This window comes from Sinocyclocheilus rhinocerous, unplaced genomic scaffold (assembly GCF_001515625.1).
Source record: "Sinocyclocheilus rhinocerous isolate Xijiao unplaced genomic scaffold, SAMN03320098_v1.1 scaffold1234, whole genome shotgun sequence".
NCBI lineage: Eukaryota > Metazoa > Chordata > Actinopteri > Cypriniformes > Cyprinidae > Sinocyclocheilus > Sinocyclocheilus rhinocerous.
This window is the reverse complement of record NW_015656153.1, coordinates 910,808-931,916: the sequence shown is the minus strand read 5'-3', so window position 1 is coordinate 931,916 and position 21,109 is coordinate 910,808. Positions and strand designations below refer to the sequence as shown.

Below are 21,109 nucleotides of genomic sequence, written 5' to 3'. Positions count from 1 at the left end.
ATTATCATAATTTAATTATTTACTATCATAATTTATGAATAATGAGAAGCATTTTATGTTTCCTCTTTATAGTTTTACTCACTCAATTCATTTTTTATAAAAAAAGGAAATTAGTTTTGTGACGTTCTTGACGACACATAAGCACAGGTATATGAGGTCATCATCATCATTTATTCTTATATTATACAAATGCTATCCATCTTAAAGATGATTCCGTTAGTATTCAGTACACTCCATACTATCCTATACAATGTGCCGCACTTCCCCTCTCACATAAAGACGGTCATTAATTGAATCACATCATTTTCCTCCCTGCCTCCCACAAAAGGCCATTTGCAACTTCAGGTGTGGCGGGATAATAGGGGATGATATTTCTATCCAACAATGCCAGGGGCAGACTCTGATCATTTTCTCTTCTGAAGGTTAAACTTAGATAACCTGCCTTTGGCATTTAATCAGCTACTTGTTAAATACTCTTTTGGTAATAAAATAATTTACAATTTTATTGCTTCTCAAGTAAGGCTCTTTTTAAATGGATTTAACGACTTTGTAAAGGCTTTGCTGAACGCATCCCTAGTTAGGATAGTGTGTAAAAGCCTAATTCTAATGATATGCTTTACAGCTTGCAAAATCGCAATGATATTCATTCAAATGACTTTGGTAATCACTGTGCGCAAATTAGAAATACCTGTCCCGTCGGCAGACGTTTAAAGGGATAGCATCCCACCAGACAGCATTCATCACTATAAAAGTCTGTGTGGTTTCTAGAAAAGGAATAGAGATATATGAGTGTTTGCACTTTAAAAGACAATCCTTATCGAATTTAGAGATATCATTAATGCATTACTTTATAATAACTAGCATTCATCAGTCTGGGTTATTGGTAATTTTACATTTAAAATATTTCAAGTTGTATGAATTAAAATTAGCCTATATTACGAACAAATGTGAATTAACTGTATTTATTAATTTACATTAACCTAGATTAATAAGCAATTCAAATTGTTGTTCATTCTTAGTTCATGATACCTAATGCTTTAACTGGTCCTAATTTTAACACATCCTAGTATATATTTAACATTAGCATTAAGTTTTCAATCATATTTAATGCATTACTTTATGATAACTAGCATTTATTAGTCTTGGTTAATGTTATTTTACATTATACAAAAACATTTTTAACATTTCAAGTTGTATGATTTAAAATTAATGCATTATGAACAAACATGAATGAACAATATGTATTCATATTTAATAAGTTACATTAAGCTAGATTAACACATGCTGCAAAAATTTTTCATTTTAAGTTCCTGATACATAATGCATTAATTAATGCTAATTTTACACATTGTATATTTTTAACATTTCAAGTTATATAAATGAAAATTAATGCATTATGAACAAGCATGAATTAACGATATTTATTATTTTACATTAACTTAATAATAATGTAATAATTAAATAATAAATAAATGCTGTAAAATTGTTGTTCATTTTTAGTTCCTAAAAATTTTCATTTTAATTTTCAAATTTTAATTTTACATATACTAGTACATTTTTAATGCTTTATGCTAAATTAATGTATCATGAACAAACATAACAATATTTATTCATTTACATTAAAGACTTTATTTATTTAAACCTTATTATAAAGTGTTGCCAGTTTAGACAGTTGGCAACATTTAGTCATTTTGGGGGGAAAAGTGTTGTACAGTGTTGACAAAACATTAAAAGCTGGAAGTATTATTTGGAGGGGGAAAAAACAGCTTTCACCTTACAACATTTTCTTCTGAAGACTTGATTGTCTGCCCTTCAGAATCCAGATATGGTCATGCTTCCTGTCCACTGACACCCATATAAATGGCCTTATTATCTCCCATTGGGGTGGGGGAATCTGGTGTGGTCTGGTCCAATGAATCACCAGCAAGCTCTCCTTTTTTTGGCCAGGCTCCAGCTCTTGTTTTCTCATTAGGTTCCAGTGCCTGTTAATGACAAAGTAACAATAACTCACCTGGATTAAAAGCCTAAATCTGCAGTTGAGTGGCAGCGTGACCAGCTAATGAGGTGCATTTGGGTAAATTGTTGACAGTGCTCTTCACGGAGAAGGAGGGGCTATCTTTAATTTACCAAGCTATGACAACAGCGGAAAGAGCAAAGTCAAGCAGATGAAGATGAATACACCAGTTGGGTCCCCGGGAACTTCTGCAATAGTGCATGACAACCTAAAATGCTCTTGTCACCAATGAGCGTCACATTCGCCTGTGGGCACTTAGTGGGGGAATAAGAAGCCGTCAGGATGACAGATTGCCAAAGACGGGGACTTGTGGGGAAAAATGAGAAATGAACATTTGGTGGCGGCAGCACACGATGGCTGACAGTTACGTGATATGCTCATGTCAATTTAATAATTCTGTCACTGGGTGAGTGCAAAGGAGGGAACGTATGAGAGAAATCATTAACTTCATACAGGCCTCCATATTCTGTGAAGGGTTACGTTAGAGCAACTCTTTGGAGATTTCAAAAACAACACATTGTTTAGGACTGGGTTTGCATGTTTCACATGTCAGCGTTAAGGGAAGAAATGCAGCCCATGTGAGAATGCATGAAACTCTCAGGAATGAGATGTGCCTGAAGATTACTTGACTTCCTGATTAATTGATCAGAATCTAATAATCTGCAGACAAGCAGCATATCTCAATTTGTTTTGAATAATGCTGTCATTCTATATGGCAACCAACTTAAAATTACATTTTAGTACAATTATTTTCTTACAGGGTTGTTTCACATGCTGAGGTGCATTTCACTGCGTGTGTATATTAGCATGTGATTATTAAACCAGCAATTTCACAATCCAGATTAATCCAGATTATTCTTTCATGTATATCTTTCAATTAGACAGATTTTACTCTGTAGTCTCAGTTATTTAGTGGGAGCTTGAAAGTTCGGAAAAGATAAAAGAAAACAAAGACAAAAGAAAACATTGGCCAATCAAACACAAATTGTGTTGTAACTGAATAATTATTTATAATTACATGGTTTATAAAACATTAAAAAATAAATTGTGTAAAAAAAACTGTTTAATATTACGTCATGTTACCTCATGTGTTAACTAATTGTAATAAACAACTATATTGTAAAGTGGTAATGCTATAGTCTCCGTTATTCAAAGGGACCTATGTTTGGATTGGGAAAATATTAGGCTACTGTAGAAAAGAAAAGAAAAGAAAAGAGCTCTAAACACAAATTGTGTTGTGACTGTCTTTGTCCAGCAGATGGCCATAAAGAGTTGATGAATGCACTTATGTTTGTATACGTGCTTTGTATAACAATCCACTGTCACGTCAATATTTCGATAAATTACATATTCATACACTTGTGTCTGTTTATAAGGTTAATGAAAAACTCTGGGACCACTATATATGTAAAGTAAAAAATATATTGATATATTGTTATCTAAAAAAGACCAGAAAAGCGCAGCACAACTACATTTCACAGTATTGTCACTCATTTTGTTTTTATTTGGACCATGGTTTTACTTCAGTAACAGTACTGACGCAACGCATTTGTGAACTGCGTATTTATTACTTATGATAAAAAGTAGAAACTTACCTGACAGTTTCCATATACTCTCAAAACCTTTCCAAACCACGCTACTCAAGCTGTGAAGTTGGGCGATACCATCTCTACAGAGACATAAAGGGGTGAGATCATCACGGCAGAGGATGAAGGGGCGATTCCATCACAACAGGACGGAGGGGTGTCCTGTTCGCTGTAAGAAATCACCACACGGCCAGCGGCATTTTCACAGCAGGGCTGAGTGCTCGTGCTCAGCGGAGGCGAGGCAGCTGAATCGCGCATCTCGGAGATATGTACATGAACAGCCCGATCCCAGTCAATTTCCCCAGGAATATCTGAGTGCATTTCTAGTGAATTAAAGGTAAGATCGTGCTTGCATTTAGTGTCATTGCATGACCTGATCTATAGTATATTAAATATAAATATATAGGAAAGTCTGCTGTTTCCATCCTGATGTTCTCTGATCGCAGCACACCCCCTACGAAAACTATGACTGTATTTATTTTTAAAGACTTTTAAAGGCTATCCGATAAAAGCAAACTCTGTAACACAACTTTCATACTTACAACTAATGTAACTTTTTGATTGAGAAATGAAATAATTGAAAGTCAACATCTCGATCATTTAAATTAATACTTATGAAATGCAAAGAGAAAACAACTACATTGTTTTACCACTTTTGGTGATGGAGAAGTGCTATCTGACTGCCCTTCTCAGCCTCTTTGTGTCCATTGAGCCTCTGGCTGGACCATGCCTGAGCACATCAAAGCACTGCCCAAACATTGTTTGCCAGCCCTGACCTTTGGCCTGTTGCTATGCAGCGGGCTTCACGTAGAAGTGTGTGTGTGTGTGTGTGTGTGTGTGTGTGTGTGCCAGTAGAGAGAGGCAGTGGGCAGAGGCGAAGCAGAGACCTGCTGTGTCACCCACTCCCTGCTCAACAATAACGTTCAATAAGTTTCCTCTCTCCGTTTCCAGCTCTTCTACTGGTCATCTGCTTGGTTTTATTGTATGTGTGGAGCGTGGAATGACCCCAGCCCCCACTTACACATACACCTCCCAAGGCTAAAAGTATTTAAAGCCATCCACCCCCTTCTTCCATCTTCTTTAGAGAAGGAAAAAGTAGTGAAAGTTGCGCTTTCTTTGTTTCATATCTTCAGATGCCCATTTATAGAGAGAGTCTGTCCAAATGTCTGTAATGTGGTTTGCACCACTGTGATTTTTATGTGTATCTCTTCACCTAGTTGAACTGCAATTTTCTGAATAAGACTTTGTGATTGTTAAAAAGGGAAATTTTATACCTTTAAGAAAAAAATTAAATGGTAGGAATATTTTCTGCAAAATACCACAGTGAAAATAGTAGATAAAATGATATATTATTTATACACTACCATTCAAAAGTTTGGTGTCAGTAATATTTTTTTTAATTAGCATTTGAAAGAAGTCCTTTATGCTCACCAAGACTGCATTTATTTGATCAAAATAATATTGTGTACAGTAATAGTAATATTGTAGTAAAAACTACAAAATAACGGCTTTGTGTTTTAATATATTTTAAATTGTAATTTATTCCTGTGATGGCAAAGCTGAATTTTCCCTAGTCTTTAGTGTCACATGATCCTTCAGAAATCATTCCAATATGCTGATTTGGTGCTCAAGAAACATTATCATTATTATCAATATTAAAAACAGTTGTGCTGCTTAATATTTCTGTAAAACTGTGATACAGTGTTTTCAGGATTCTTTGATGTATAGAAAAGCATTTATTTTAAATAGAAATCTTTATCAAAAAGTCACTTTTTGATGTCCAGTGGTTGGCTTTTGTTAGGTCAGTAACCCTATTGGCATTTGGTGGGCCAATGTGACGTAAAATTGAGGGGACAAATGTGTCACAGTTGTGATATTTTCTAGCTAATTCTTCATTATTTGAAGTGTAGTGTGTGTAAAGAGTGTCAGAAAGATGTGTAGGTAAGTCAGACAGACAGACAGAGAGAGAGATGGGATTGTCTGTAAGAGAGAAGGCCATAAACGGAGACACAATAGTTGGGTGATGTTATCCCGGGGGGGAGTCCGGGAAAGATGAAAGACCTCATCACCTCCCTGTAAGGAAGCTCTGTCTGGGAGGATGGGGCTGTTGAACGTCCTTGCTGCTATCACGTCTTGCTCTTTTATCTCCTTGACTATCTGCAGAGCCTGTCTGCGTTAGCATTTGTTTATTTAACTGCCTATTCTCCCCCTCAGCACAAAATGCTAATGTTTTTTGGTCATGGCAGGGCTCCTGACTAGCTCAAAATGCCCAAACAAATCAAAAAAGGTTGGCGTTTTGCCATGAGACCCCAGAGATTCTGGTTAGCAATATTATGAGAGTGCGTGAATTTCACTTTCTTGTTATAAAAGTTTTATTAGTGGTAATGGTTGATGTTTATATGACATGTTGCTGGTCTTCTTCATTGTTTTAGGGTGTTACCGTGTTGTGAATTCCCAGTGTGTGGGACGAGTGTTGGGGCTGAGAGAAGGAACATATGGCAGAGAGCATTTAAAAGCGAGGGGATTATGTCCAAGGGGCTTTTTTCTGCCCTAGAGCTTTTTTCATTAGTGGCTTCAGTGTGCTGCCATTCACACGATTGGGTGTTCTATACCTACATATAAAATAAAAGCAGACGTTAAAGGAATAGTTCTTCCAAATTTGGAAATTCTGTCTTCACTCGTGCTGTTCCAAACCTGTAAGAATTTCTTTCTTTATTGGAACACAAAAACATATTGTGAAGACTTTGCTGGTTGTCCTTTTCCATGCAGTTGCAATGTATCGGGACCAAAGCCAACTAATCCAACTTATTATTTACTGATAATCTCTTCCTGTGAGCTGTTAACCATTGTGATTAAATCAAATCTGTGAACTGAGCTCATAGTGAATCACATTTACCATTGCTCTGCGAAAATCCAGTCGATTCTGTAGAAACTAGTGCTGTCAAACGATTAATCGCAATTAATCACATCCAAAATAAACGTTTTTGTTTACGTAATATATGTGTGTGTGCTGTGTATATTTATCATGTATAGCCTATTTAAATATATACTGTGTGTGTATTTATATATACATAATAAATATACACAGTACACACACATATATTATGTAAACAAATTTTTTTATTTTGGATGCGATTAATCGTTTGACAGCACACATCTGTGAGTTTCGCATATGGATGAAAAAGTTCCCCATTCAGATTTTGTTAGTAAGTTGGTCACACAAATTTTGCCTGGTTGACAAACAGCTGTTTAGTTTGAAAGTGACTTCTATTTGAGCGATGCTGCTTCATGCATCACTACACTATTGACAGTGGCTTTTTTTTACCTGCAAAATTTTGATGAAATTTCACTAATGTGACTACACCTTTAGTAGATTGTATAAATCATTAGCACCAACTGTCTCTATGATCTACTTTGGCTTAAAATGCTTCTGGGAAACGCATCCCAGATCAGTCTTTCAAACAAGTTTTGTGAACTGAATCAACTTAAAATAATAATGACGGCATATGTCTTGATTTACCGTAACTTCTTCCAGTTTGTTCCTCACACAACGTTCTGATGACAAGAGTAAATCTATAAAAGGCATTATTCATCCTGTGAGTGCAGCCTTTTCCAGTTTCTAACTTTGTTTATTGATAGAGGTAGGTCATTCTCGTTTGCTCTCTCGCTCTCTCGTTCTCTCGCTCTCTCGCTCTCTCTCTCTCTCTCTCTCTCTCTCTCTCTCAGTCTGGGTCAGGACGCCCTGACATTGGATCATGGTGACTTTATGAAGTTGCAAATTGGACACCCTACAAAAATCCTCTATTTTTTCTTCCTCTGGGGAAACTGGAAACTCTTGTAAATGATTTGAGCTCGGTCTTGTTCTGTGGTAATCATATTTACTGACCACGGAGAGAGAGGTTGATTGTCTGATGAGTCACTGACATCAAATCAGCTTATATGAGCTGACTTCAGGCTCCACAGTCAGAGTGGTATGTTTGTGTGCAGTCAAAATCGCGTCCTCAAATAAGCTCTACTACGCAAGTAATAGTAATAATAATAATTTATCTTGTTAATGTACAGTATGATTCCTGTTTTTCTTTCCATTGGTCACACAATGAAATATGATTAATTAACCTTTATGTTTTTTTTAATAAAAACCATTTTTTATTAACAATATTATAAGTATCAGACAAATATATTCCTTATTTTCTTTCAAAAATGACCATTTACTATACATTTAATTTGTGTAATTAAATTTTACAGAAATAATGTATCTTTGACATCTATAAACTTTATAAACACTTTTAATAGAGAATGCTTACATACAGTGCAAAACATTACTTATTTGTTTATATTAAGTAAATGAGAAGAACATTTGTGAATTAGCCATTTTAATTTGGCTAATTCACATGTCCTTTTTAATTTTTCATAACAAATTATCTTCATTCTATTAAAGGTCATGGGGAATTCATATACAGGACACCTTCAGAGCACACGGTTTGAGGAGGTGCTGCACAACTCCATAGAGGCGTCACTGCGCTCCAACACAGTGGTGCCCAGACCAGTGTTCTCTCAGCTGTACCTGGAAGCAGAGCAAAGGTCTTATTCTCATGATGGTGAGCTTTTACTGTGCCTTCTGTGGTATCACACCTTCTGTAATGAATGACTTTTTTTATTTTAAGTATCTTATATGTCCCCTAACCAGACATGTGGTGACAGCATCAAGTCATGCAAGCTCTTCCATGTTTAAATTTTTATTTATATTTATTTTATTATTTATTTTAATAGGCCTATATTATTATTATTATTATTATTATTTTATGTTTTTTTAAATAATTATTTACAGGTCGAGGGGATGACGATGACGATGAAGAGGATGGCTCAGATTCAAACAGCCCTCCGATCCCATATCAGATGAAGCCTCCACCAGACGGATCCTGTACTACAGATGGTGAGATCAGATGAGTCATATGTAACAACAGATAAATATTGACTATTTTAGCTGCAAGTCAGTACATTTATAGCCAGACTATGTGATTCATATACGGTCATAAAGTCACTGTGCCCTGATACAAACTTGTGCATTTCAGGGTTCTGTCAGGCGGGCAAAGACCTTCGGCTCTCATCCATGGCCACCGAGTCTTTGGAAGTCCCTCCTGGGTTTCTACTCGTCGGAGCGAAATCTCCCAGCGTGCCTGATCACATTCTGGTGTGTGCGGTGGACCTGCGCTTTCTCCCCGATGAATGTGGACGTAATGCACTTTTAGGTAAGACACACTGAACCTGATGCACCAGTATTTTAATTCCCTGCATTGCAAAAAAAAAAAAAGAGCCAGACTGAGAAAGAGAGGTATAAAATGGCAAAGCTCTGATTTGGGTCAGGGTACCCCAACCTCGAGAGACCACATTTCCATTAGTCAGAGGGTTCATTTGTGGGTCTATAATTTGGGTTTCTATGACCCTCATATAAGCAGCTTGATAGAAAGACAGTTAGAGAAAAAACACATAGACATGGCATTGCTAGATTGTTGCCAGGCAGTTGCTAGGGTATTCTGCATAGCTGCTAGGTGGTTAATAGGGTGTTCTAGGCAGTTACAAATGCATATCTAGAGGGGTGTTAGCTTGTTTTAGGTGGTTTTATAGAGTGTTCGAGGTGGTTGCTAAGGCATTGCTAGATGGTTGTTAAGGTGTTCTAGGTAGTTGCTAGACAGAGTTACTAGATAGACAGACAGTAGGTGGTTGGTGGGTTGTTCTGGGCGGTTACTAAATAGTTGTTACTAGTGTTGTTGACAATATCGATTTTTCATTACTTAATGATACTGGAACATCTAAAACAGTTTCAGTACTCTTTATTCGCAGTATCGATACACTGATATCTGCCGCAATCTCTCTGACAGCCAGTTCATGCACACTGCAAATGCACACTGAACACATAACAAAAATGGTATCGAATATCAATATTTTTCAAGGTATCGTATCAAAGTTCCAGAAATTCCAGTATCATGACAACATTAGTTGTTACAATGTTCTAAGTCAGGGGTGCCCAATCCTGCTCCTGGCGATTGACTGTCCTGCAAAGTTCAGCTCCAACCCTAATCAAACACACCTAAAGCAACTAATTATGAAAATTAAAGGCAGGTGTGTGTAATTAGAGTTGGAGCTGAACTTTGCAGGACAGTCTATGTTTTTGAAAAATCTCTTATGCTGGCCAAGACTACATTTAATTTAATCAAAATTACAGTAAAAACAGTAATATTGTGAAATATTGTTACAGCTTATTGCAGTGATGGCAAAGCTGAAATTTCAGCAGCCATTACTCTAGTCTTCAGCATCACATGATCCTTCAGAAATCATTTTAATATGCCGATTTTGTGATCAAGAAGCATTTCTTATTGTTATAATTTCTTATTGTATCAAAAAATTATCTTATCTCTTATGCTGAAAACAATTGTGCTACTTATATATTTTTGTAGAAGCTGTAATACATTTTATCAGGATTCTTTGATGAGTAGAAAGTACATAAATACTTAAAAATAAAAAAATTAATGACCACGAACTTTTGAATGGCACTGTATTGTAGATTATTTATATAATATAATATAATATAATATATAAATGAAAAATTATTTAAATGCCTTATAGTTTGATGTTAATGTATATAATGCAAAGGCATTAATTTTAAGGAGTCACTTATAAGTATCCAAATACTTTTTGAGGATGCTGTATGTAAAATATATCTAATTAAAATTAAAAGATTAAAAGAGATTGTCCTATACATTCACAATACAAATTCTAGTATTTTTCTAACAGCTGCTTTATAACTGGACTATACCATTGCATTCCCAACGAAGTGACCAAATTCTGAGAACAAGGACATTTGAAATGGTTAGCAGGTACGATCATACAAACAAAATCAGTTGCTCTATATTTTAAAAAGTAGAATAATATTGTCATACTACTGTCTTCAGATTTTTAAATTGTGTTAATAGTTCAGTAAATGTGATCATTTCATAATGTGGGTTATGCAGTAGTTCCTGTCACGGTGTATGCTCTAGTGCAGGGGTGCCCAACCCTGCTCCTGGTGATCGACTGTCCTGCAAAGTTCAGCTCCAACCCTAATCAAACACACCTAAAGCAACTAATTATGGTCTTCAGGACCACTTGAAAATTAAAGGCAGGTGTGTTTAATTAGAGTTGGAGCTGAACTTTGCAGGACAGTCGATCGCCAGGAGCAGGATTGGGCACCCCTGTTCTAAGTGGTTGTTAGAGTGTTGTTGTTGGTTTGCTAGACAGACAGAGTAATCGAAAGAGGAACAGACAGACTGATATATGTTTGTTGCTATGCAGTTTCTAGATCGTTCAAAGTGGTTTCTAGGCAGTGTATAGAGACAGAGCAACATGCTGCATAATCTGAAAACCACGCCCACCAGGGGGTAAAACAATCCAACGCTCTCCATTGACTTTGTATAGCGGGAAGCTGCCTCCTTGTCATTTTTGACTTATAATAAAAAACAGAACAATGTCAATAAGCTCCTACAGTGGGGAAAATATTTATTTGATCCCCTGCTGATTTTGTAAGTTTGCCCACTTTCAAAGAACTGAAGGGTCTGTAATTTTTATGGTAGGTTGATTTTAATGTATAGAGACAGAATACCACCCAAAAAATCCAGAAAAAACATATTATAAAAAAGTTAGAAATTGATTTGCATTTCAGTGAGTGAAATAAGTATTTGATCCCCTAATGCACACTGAACACATAACAAAAATGGTATCGAATATCAATATTTTTCAAGGTATCGTATCAAAGTTCCAGAAATTCCAGTATCATGACAACATTAGTTGTTACAATGTTCTAAGTCAGGGGTGCCCAATCCTGCTCCTGGCGATTGACTGTCCTGCAAAGTTCAGCTCCAACCCTAATCAAACACATCTAAAGCAACTAATTATGGTCTTCAGGACCACTTGAAAATTAAAGGCAGGTTTGTGTAATTAGAGTTGGAGCTGAACTTTGCAGGACAGTCGATCGCCAGGAGCAGGATTGGGCACCCCTGTTCTAAGTGGTTGTTAGAGTGTTGTTGTTGGTTTGCTAGACAGACAGAGTAATCGAAAGAGGAACAGACAGACTGATATATGTTTGTTGCTATGCAGTTTCTAGATCGTTCAAAGTGGTTTCTAGGCAGTGTATAGAGACAGAGCAACATGCTGCATAATCTGAAAACCACGCCCACCAGGGGGTAAAACAATCCAACGCTCTCCATTGACTTTGTATAGCGGGAAGCTGCCTCCTTGTCATTTTTGACTTATAATAAAAAACAGAACAATGTCAATAAGCTCCTACAGTGGGGAAAATATTTATTTGATCCCCTGCTGATTTTGTAAGTTTGCCCACTTTCAAAGAACTGAAGGGTCTGTAATTTTTATGGTAGGTTGATTTTAATGTATAGAGACAGAATACCAACCAAAAAATCCAGAAAAAACATATTATAAAAAAGTTAGAAATTGATTTGCATTTCAGTGAGTGAAATAAGTATTTGATCCCTAAGCAAAACATGACTTAGTACTTGGTGCAGAAAACCTTGTTGGCAAGCACAGAAGTAAGACGTTTTTTGTAGTTGGTCACCAGGTTTGCACACATCTCAGGAGGGATTTTGATCCACCCCTCTTTACAGATCCTCTCTAAATCCTTAAGGTTTCTTGGCTGTCGTTTGGCAACTCGTTTCAGCATCCTCCACAGATTTTCTATAGGATTGAGGTCTGGAGACTGGCTAGGCCACTCCATGACCTTAATGTGCTTCTTCTTGAGCCACTCCTTTGTTGCCTTGGCGGTATGTTTCGGGTCATTGTCATGCTGGAAGACCCATCCATGACCCATCTTCTGTGTTCTGGCTGAGGGAAGGAGGTACTCGTCCAAGATTTTACAGTACATGGTCCTGTCCATTTGCCCCTCAATGCGGTGAAGTCATCCTGTACCCTTCGGGGCTGATCCCTCACCTTTCTCATGATCATCCTTTCCCCATGAGGCAAGATCTTGCACAGAGCTCCAGACCGAGGCCGATCGATGGTTGTTTTGTATTTCTTCAATTTCTGAATAATCGCACCAACAGTTGTCTCCTTCTCACCAAACTTCTTTCTGATGGTCTTGTAGCCCATTCCAGCCTTGTGCAGATCTACAATCTTGTCTCTGACATCCTTTGACAGCTCTTTGGTCTTGCCCATGGTGGTGGGAGAGGTTGGAATGGAAGATACAGATTGTGTGGACAGGTGTCTTTTATACACCTAGCGAGCTGACATTAGGAGTAACTTCTTAATGTGACAGGACTAATCTGTGTTCCACATGGGCAAATAACCAATCTGTGGGAGCCAGAATTCTTGCTGGTTCGTAGGGGATCAAATACTTATTTCACTCACTGAAATGCAAATCAATTTCTTACCTTTATTTAATGTGTTATTTTTTGGTTGATATTCTGTTTCTATCCGTTAAAATAAACCTACCATAAAAATTACAGACCCTTCATTTCTTTTTAAGTGGGCAAACTTACAAAATCAGCAGGGGATCAAATAAATATTTTCCCCACTGTATGTGACAAGGTGTACAGTAAACAAGCTAAAAAACCCAGAACTAAGTTTTTATAAGCTGTCGACCCAAAAGACGAGCGTTTAAGAACACAAATAGTTGTAGATGTTGGGGTATTTTCACGTTCACAAGCCATGTAAAAATATTTTCTCCACAAATGTGGAAAACAGCGATAACGGCATTTACCTGTTGTCTGTTGCGTTGTGTTCTTTTCTCAGCCTCGATGATAACAGTACAAGTTGTCATAGGAGATTTAGTCAGATTTTCATGCTCTTTCAATCGCGTAAATTGTGCGTTTACATTCCATCTCTGTTATTACGAATACGAAACCCACGACACACAACAAAAACCGATCCGATCACTATGTCCTCCATTCACCGGTTGTTGACGTTTGTTAATGCCATGCATAAAGACGTCGCTGTCGGGCGCTTCAGAGTTCCTGCTGCCGAATGCAACCAGGAAAATGGCGCGAGGGAGAAATTGGTTCTCTAGGAATGAACATGCTGGCTAGTTCCTAGAACTACGCGGTGCGAAAACCTCTTTTGGCAGCAATGCCATAGAAATATACAGAGCTACTGCAGAAACAGAAGTTCAAAGACAACATTCTAAAGATAGCTCCGGGCTTGATTCTCTGGTGCATAAGGTGTATTGCAACAGCCTCTGGCAACAAAAAAGAGCAAGAGATCTAGAGAGAGAGGTAGAAATGGGAAAGCCCTAAGCACAGAGCCAGTTCCTGGGTCAGGGTACCCTAACCTCGTGGGACCACATTTTCATTTGTCAGAGAGACATTTTAAGCTCTTTAATTTGGGTTTCTATGGACCACAACTCCGCTCAGCACCCTCGCCCCCTGGTGATGGCTTGTGGCTATGGAAACAGAGCGCTCAGCTGGTTACTGTCTGTACTATGTTTCTATTTTAGATAACTGTTCTTGGTCTTCAAGGAATGTAGACAACATCTGGGCACTCAAAGACATACATAAAAGAAAGCAGATATTCACAGTCTTGTCTGTTGTAGGTTTCTCAGGGAACTGCATGGGCTGCGGAGAGAAGGGCTTCCGCTACTTCACTGAGTTTGCCAATCACATCAACCTGAAGCTCACCACACAGCCTAAGAAGCAGAAGCACTTAAAGTACCACCTGCTCAGAAATGCACAGGGCATTCTGGTCAAGGGACCACCAATCTGCTGGAAAGGAATAGGTAAGATCGCACAGGAATTTTTAGTCAATAAAGATACCATTCTACATTTCATGCGAATGGACATCCTACTTTACAAGCGTATAGCATCAGTAATGCTTCGGTGGTGGAATATTGACAACTAGCGACTAACAGGAAGGTTAACTTGACCCTGTTCAGCATCCTGGGTCAGCCTGACCCATTCAGCAGTTCTTGCCTTCTTAGACTGACAGTCCAGATGGCCAGCACACTTACTTTAGCTCACTGCTACCATGGAGACGTGTCAACATTAGGTGGAAGAGCTTTGGCAGTGTATGCTCATATTTAGAGAGCATTACATGCTCCACAAAAGAAAATGCTTCCAAATGATGAACAATCAAAATAACAGCCAAGTCAGAATCCACTTAAAGTGAGCATTTAAAGTGAAAGGCGACATAACTGCAGCATATGTTTTTAATTAACTAATATTGTTCAACTTATCTTGATAGTTATTATATCATCTGGTGTAATGTGGCTCCCAAGTGTGATATTCTTTAATGTCAGTCTATTTTTTTCAGCTTATTTAATTTGCCAGGCAAAAATAGCAGACTATTAAGTGTTCAGTGTTTATGCTAAGGATTGTTTTACTGTGGTTTATGGATTTTTTTCCTCATGTTATGTGCAGACAGCCGAATGAGACATGCAGTCTGCAATGCAGCTGCTGTACCTGAGGAACAATCAGGACATGGACCCACTGACCTGCTTCCCAATTCAGGACACGCGGCCTTAAACACAATTAACCACGCAGGTAGGAAACACACAGTGTGTTAAGAATGGGTGGCAAAGACATTAACCGTCTATCTTGTTATTAAATTCAGAATGTCCGATGATTATTCACTTTTTTTCAAGTATAGAATCTCTTTTGTATTTAAACTGATATGAGTTTCCTGTCCACATCACACAGATCTAAACACCCATCTCCATATATCTGAGGGTTCCCCTCCCTTAACCAATGGCAGTCATGTTCCTGGACCCCAGCAGCCTCCAGCACAGCCTGGAATAGTGGCCAATGGTCCTGGAAGGCCCACAGTAATAGGTAATCCTGCCCTCCAGCAGTCACTAGGAGCTTTCGCACCGCGTAGTTCTAGGAACTAGCCAGCAGGGTCGTTCCCAGAGAACCAATTTCTTCCTTGGGCCATTTTCCAGGAACCCTGAAGCTGCCTGCCACAACGTTTTTATTCGTGGCATTTACAAACATCAACAACTGGTGAATGGAGGACGCCATGTTCAGAGCTGTTTTTGCTGTGTGTCATGGGTTTCGTAATAACGGAGATTAAATGTAAACGCACAATTTATGCAATTGAAGGAGCATGAAAATCTGACTAAATCTCCGTTTACGAACAGGTAAACATGGTTTTCCATGTTCGTGGAGTAAATATTTTTACATGACTTTTTAAAAATGATGGATAGCCGGTGTTTCGTGCACGTTTGGACAATCAGCGTACACTTATGTCACTGGGTACTAGTTCCAATAGAACTAGTTTTAGACCCTACTCTGAATTAGGAGCTAAATTAGTTCCCCCAACTGGAATTCCTAGAACTAAAACCATTTCTAGTTCCTGCGGTGCGAACACGCCAAAAAGCGGGAACTTCAGCCAAGAGTTCTAGGAACTATGAAAAGGTTCTTCCGGTGCGAAAGTGCCTACTATTCACTCAGTGTTTATATTTCAAGCTTGGATCAGAGATAAAGGAAACCTCAATTTTACAGGGGCTGTCCCTAAACGAATCCCCCCTCTAGACTTCACACCTCCAGTGAAAGAGAGCATCCCTTTTGAAATGTTTAAATGCTTTAAAAAGAGGCAGCTGTATTGTCTAGGCCCTTTCCTCCTCCTCTTTTGTTGTTGGTGTCTGTCATTATTCAGCATTTGGGGCTATAAAAGATCCCTCTCTTTTCTTTCAGCACTCTCTGACTATCACCTCCATAAAGTGCTGCTGTAAAGTCTCTTCCCTTCTCTCTCCTGCTCTCTGTCTGCATTGTAAAATGTGAGACTTCCTTCCTGATGCTTTGGTTTTCATTAGGACTTAACACATCTCCCCTTCTTTTCTGTTTCTCTTTGCATATCAAGGGACACATGCGCTGCATATCAAGGGACACATGCGCTCACGTTTACAGTCTGGTTAATGTATAACATAATAATCACTTCCTATGACACCAAAACCTGCTTTTAAAGTGAATTTACATTCTATTGTTTTTGGATTTACAATTACATAAGAAAAAAGAAAAGTTTGGCAGGGTAAACGTTGAGCTTGGTAAAGAGTCTAAGTTTTACAATGTTATATAACAGAATGGATGGATGGATATTCTCTGCAACTTTTCTGTTAATCCTATTGACCAGTTGTGCTACTTTTCAAGGCTCCATGGCAAATTCTGGGCCTCCCAAAAAGAGGCACAAGGGATGGTCCCCAGAATCCTCTGCTCCTACAGAAGTCACCCCCAGACCTGCTCCCACCAGCACAATCAATGGCACTAAGTCAGGTAGACACTCATATCTCCATTGACGTACAAACCACTGTGCTCATTGTGTTGTGAACGAATCTGTCCTTCTTAATAAGGGTGCACGTAGGATTTAGGGACTTTGGAGGCTTAACCCAGAGTCATGGTGGGGGTTGGGGGGGGATATTTCCTAAAGTTCACTGTAAGAATATTAAAAGATCAGTGAACAGCAATATTTGGGTTTCATTCAGACACAGTATTTTGGCTTCTACATTTTCAGCATATTATTCACCAGGGATACTGTTAGATATTATATAGTTTTTGTTATAATGATGTAGGAAGCCTATTAGATTTTTTTTCTTTCATTAAATTAGCAATTAGTGCTGATATAGATATGATATAATACATTATGCAGCATTAGGAGGCCTTATGGCTAGAAGGCTTAAGGCTAGAGAAAAAAAAACATTTGAGGTTATAACCCGAAACCCCAGGCCAGGGCTATGTACACCCCTGTATCTGAGTGCCAAAAATATGATGTGATCTGACCGCAGCACACGTTCAGCCAAAGAGGCCTTTATAATTACAAATATGTTTGCTTTTCATCAAACCTGAACAGAGTGTTCGTCTGATTTTCTCTGTAGAACACTGAGCAAACACTCAAAAAAGCAACATTATTTAGAAATAATGGGTGACTCATCAGGACTTATAATAGCAAGATGGTTTCAAAGTATTATCTAAGACAGTGGTTCCCAACCTTTTGCCCAACATACTTATTTGCTAATGTCAAATTGATATGAAATACAACCCAATGCCAATTTATTGTTTTGTTGTTTTAATATAAATATTTTATATTTTATTCATTATTATTCATAATAAATGTAGTTTAATTTGTAGGAAATTGGTCATATTAGTTTCTCTTTTATTTATTTTTTTTTTCTGGCACAGTTTTGCCATGTCTGCATATTATATTGCATTTTAAGGAGCTTGTTTTGAGAATTCTATCTCCTACCCAGAGCAGATCGGGTTGCTTTATCTTTCTGATATGCTTTATCTGGCAATCCTTCACCTGGAGCTTTCACGCTTGTGTGAGGGAATAGTTCAGAAAAGAGTGGAAGGAAAGCAGCACATGTTTGCAGAGTGAACAGCCGCTACAGTTATTGCCAAATGGTAGGAGTTATTTTTAAAAAGTAGTTTGAATTTCACACATCTTGTAACCATGTTATTTTGAGCTTTTGACCATGTATTGAATCATTTACATTTTTTATTATATAATAAATAACAAGAAAATAGATAAAATAGAAAAAGAATAGAGCAAGCTAGTGTTAGAGGCCTTTTTTGCTTTTGTAAATTGTATAATAAAATGAAAACAAATAGAATACAAAAAGATTAGAAAAGCTAGTGTTAGGTAAGAAAACAAACAGTTAGTAAATTAATAGAGTGCAAGTCTAAAAGGGACAAGTTTTTTTTTTTTTTAAAGAATAGAATTAGAATAGAGAGTGCTAGCATTAGAGGGTCAAATAAAGATGGAAGAGATGTGTTTTTAGCCAAATCTTGAAGATGGTTAAGGACTCCGCTGCTCGGATTGAGTTGGGCAGGTCATTCCACCAGGAGGGAACAGTTAATTTAAAAGTCTGTGAAAGTGATTTTGTGCCTCTTTGGGATGGCACAATAAAGCGACGTTCACTTTCAGAACACAAGCTTCTAGAGGGCACATAAGTCTGAAGTAATGAATTTAGGTAAAGGGGTGCAGAGCCAGTGGTGGTTTTGTAGGCAAACATTAATGCTTTGATTTTTATGCGAGAGTTTTAGCAATGTTGTCTGAGAAAGTCATAACTCCAAGGTTTCTGGCTGTTTTTGAAGGAGTTATGATTGATGTGCCTAGCTGGATGGTGAAATTGTGATAAAACGATGGGTTTGATGGAACCACAAGCAGTTCTGTCTTGGCAAGGTTGAGTTGAAGGTGATGGTCCTAATCAAAGGAAATGATCACTGGTCAGCCATTTGGAGCATCCCTAGAAATTAAAGGTTTTTTGCATTAAAGGTTTTTTTAGCCTCAAAACATGTAAGTGTGCCTCTTGCAAACTTTGACGCACTCCAGGTTAGGAATCACTGAACTAAGAGATGTAGTATTGTGATTGCTTTTGGGGACGGCGGTTATTAAGAATGTGTGTGTGTGTGTGTGTGTGTGTTTGCTTTTAGGCTACTTTCTAATATATCAGCTATAATATTGTAAGTGTGGATGTGTTTGTCCTCAGCGGATAGTGGGGCATCTGGGTGTTTGTCTATGGGGTCCTCGCCGCCCCTTGCTCCTGGGGAGTCTGTCACAGTGCCTGATCACCTGCTCCAGACTTGTGGATTACGACCGGTCATTTTTAAAGGTAAAAACTCAACATTGTTTTGTTTTGGTTTCTGTTTTTCACCAACTACAAAGATATGTATTTTTCAGACTCTATTTACAATAATGCCAGTTTCTGTAATGAATATTTACAAAATTACATTGCAAAATAAAAATTAATTACACGTTGTGTGCTTTAAATATTGAAAATGTTTATAGATTTTTAGAAATAACAAAAAAATATATAGGATCAACCTAGACACGTAAACAATTTTTTGTTTTCTGTGGGTTGTATCTGTTTTGTCTACCGTGAAACATGAAATGTATCCGATAGTGGTTCCCACCACTTTATCTTGGGCCTGCTGTTCTGCTAGACCAGGGTTAGGCAAGTTCAGTCCTAGAGAGCCGCAGTCCTGCAGAGTTCAGCTCCAACCCTGAAAAAAAAACTCACCTGCCTATAGCCTTAGTAATCCTGAAGACATTGATTAGCTTGTTCAGGTGTGTTTGATTAGGGTTGGAGCTGAACTCTGCAGGACTGCGGCTCTCTAGGACCGAACTTGCCTACCCCTGAGCTAGACCGTGTTTGTGTTTTTGTCTGTAGGACACGGGACACTGCCACATTTGTGTGGGAACCTCGTGGATGTGCTGGTGAGTGGCCTGCTGCAGAAATGCTATTGCAATTCCCAGAACCTCCCACGAGTCTACGAGCAGTACGGCACCTCTCCTATGCAGCCCATCTCCACAGAGATGCTCATCCTGCTGACTGTCTACTATCTAGTGCAGCTTGGTGAGAACAATAGTATTTCATGCACCTTCCACACAGTCTGTTTAAGCCCAACAGTAAACATTTTGATGCCAGAGACCTCGATTATGATGAGTCCCTTCTTAAAATATAAAGGCAGCTATATTTCAATGTAAAAAGATCAGTTTGTACTGTTTGAGCAAAATATAAAGCACAATATTATAAAGATGCCCTTTTGTCACAGTGCACTTAAACAAAAGCACTTGATTAAAATATTATATAATATTAACTTTTTAAACTTTGCTTTATGCACATTAATTCCTTGCATCAGTGTTGTTAAATATTAGATGAAAAATTGTCCTGTTTTATTTGAGTTAGTTGCCAAGGCAGCAAGGTTTTTTGATGTACTAAAATGACAAACTGAAACTGAAATAAATATAAATTAAAGCTAAACAGAAATAGAAAAAATGCTCAAAATTATTAAAACTAAAATACAACAAACTAAATAAAAAAAACGGAAAATATACAAATAAAAGCTAATTCAATATGAAACAAATTCTATAATATTATATAAATAATAATAAAATATCACTGGCTTACAGTTAAAAACTACAGCAATCAGAATAATAAAGTAATTGTGATTAATGTAATGATTTATTTAGAAAGAAAAGCAAAGCAGTAAAAATATTTAAATTCAGTGTTAAACATTATCACATTAAACATATTTAAAATCTGAAGTTTAACACTTTAACCATAACACTGTTAAAAAAAACGGCATGATTAATTTAAAAAATAAAATACAAATAAATACATTTATGGCCCTCTTAGCACCCCCTTGAGGCCCCCCGAGAGTCCACAGACCAAGACTATATTTAAAGGGGTCCTGTTATACTTTTTCAACTTTAGTTAGTCTGTAATGTTGCTGTTTGAGCATAAAAAATATCTGCAAAGTTACAAAGCTCAAAGTCCAATTCAAAGAGATATTTTATTTAACAGAAATCACTTTTCAAAAACTACAATGAACGACTTGTTTTGGACTACAACGCATATTTTCCGGGATTTGTGATATCACAAATATCAACGAATGGGACGAGACCTAGTTGAGCTGCACTAGAGAAGGCAACGAGTGTTATCACTATGTCGGAGACACGCTAGCTTTCCCAAGGCAGACAAACTTAGAGTGATTACAATCATCCAGGATTAAATCGCGCTCAAATTGATTTGATTTTG

At 37.6% G+C, this 21,109-nt stretch overlaps 1 protein-coding gene and 1 long non-coding RNA gene across 3 annotated transcripts in view; one reads left to right on the top strand and one right to left on the bottom strand.

The window, feature by feature from the left end:
• Positions 1–689: 689 nt before the first annotated feature.
• LOC107719474 (uncharacterized) lies at positions 690–3,735 on the bottom strand. The gene is made up of 3 exons (XR_001637519.1): positions 3,610–3,735; positions 1,774–1,982; positions 690–764 (listed from the first exon to the last, which is right to left on the bottom strand). It is a non-coding gene; the product is annotated as an uncharacterized LOC107719474 (long non-coding RNA).
• A 7-nt stretch (positions 3,736–3,742) lies between these two features.
• Positions 3,743–21,109, top strand: part of LOC107719472 (protein GREB1-like) — a 30,360-nt gene continuing 12,993 nt past the window's right edge. For both annotated transcript variants that reach the window (XM_016526890.1, XM_016526889.1), the window contains exons 1-10: positions 3,743–3,937; positions 8,039–8,198; positions 8,429–8,533; positions 8,673–8,849; positions 14,171–14,353; positions 14,994–15,116; positions 15,273–15,404; positions 16,722–16,844; positions 19,058–19,180; positions 19,739–19,924. In XM_016526890.1, coding sequence (XP_016382376.1) covers positions 8,042–8,198; positions 8,429–8,533; positions 8,673–8,849; positions 14,171–14,353; positions 14,994–15,116; positions 15,273–15,404; positions 16,722–16,844; positions 19,058–19,180; positions 19,739–19,924 — 1,309 coding nt within the window. In that variant the 5' untranslated portion in view covers positions 3,743–3,937; positions 8,039–8,041. The remainder of the gene's footprint in view (positions 3,938–8,038; positions 8,199–8,428; positions 8,534–8,672; positions 8,850–14,170; positions 14,354–14,993; positions 15,117–15,272; positions 15,405–16,721; positions 16,845–19,057; positions 19,181–19,738; positions 19,925–21,109) is intronic.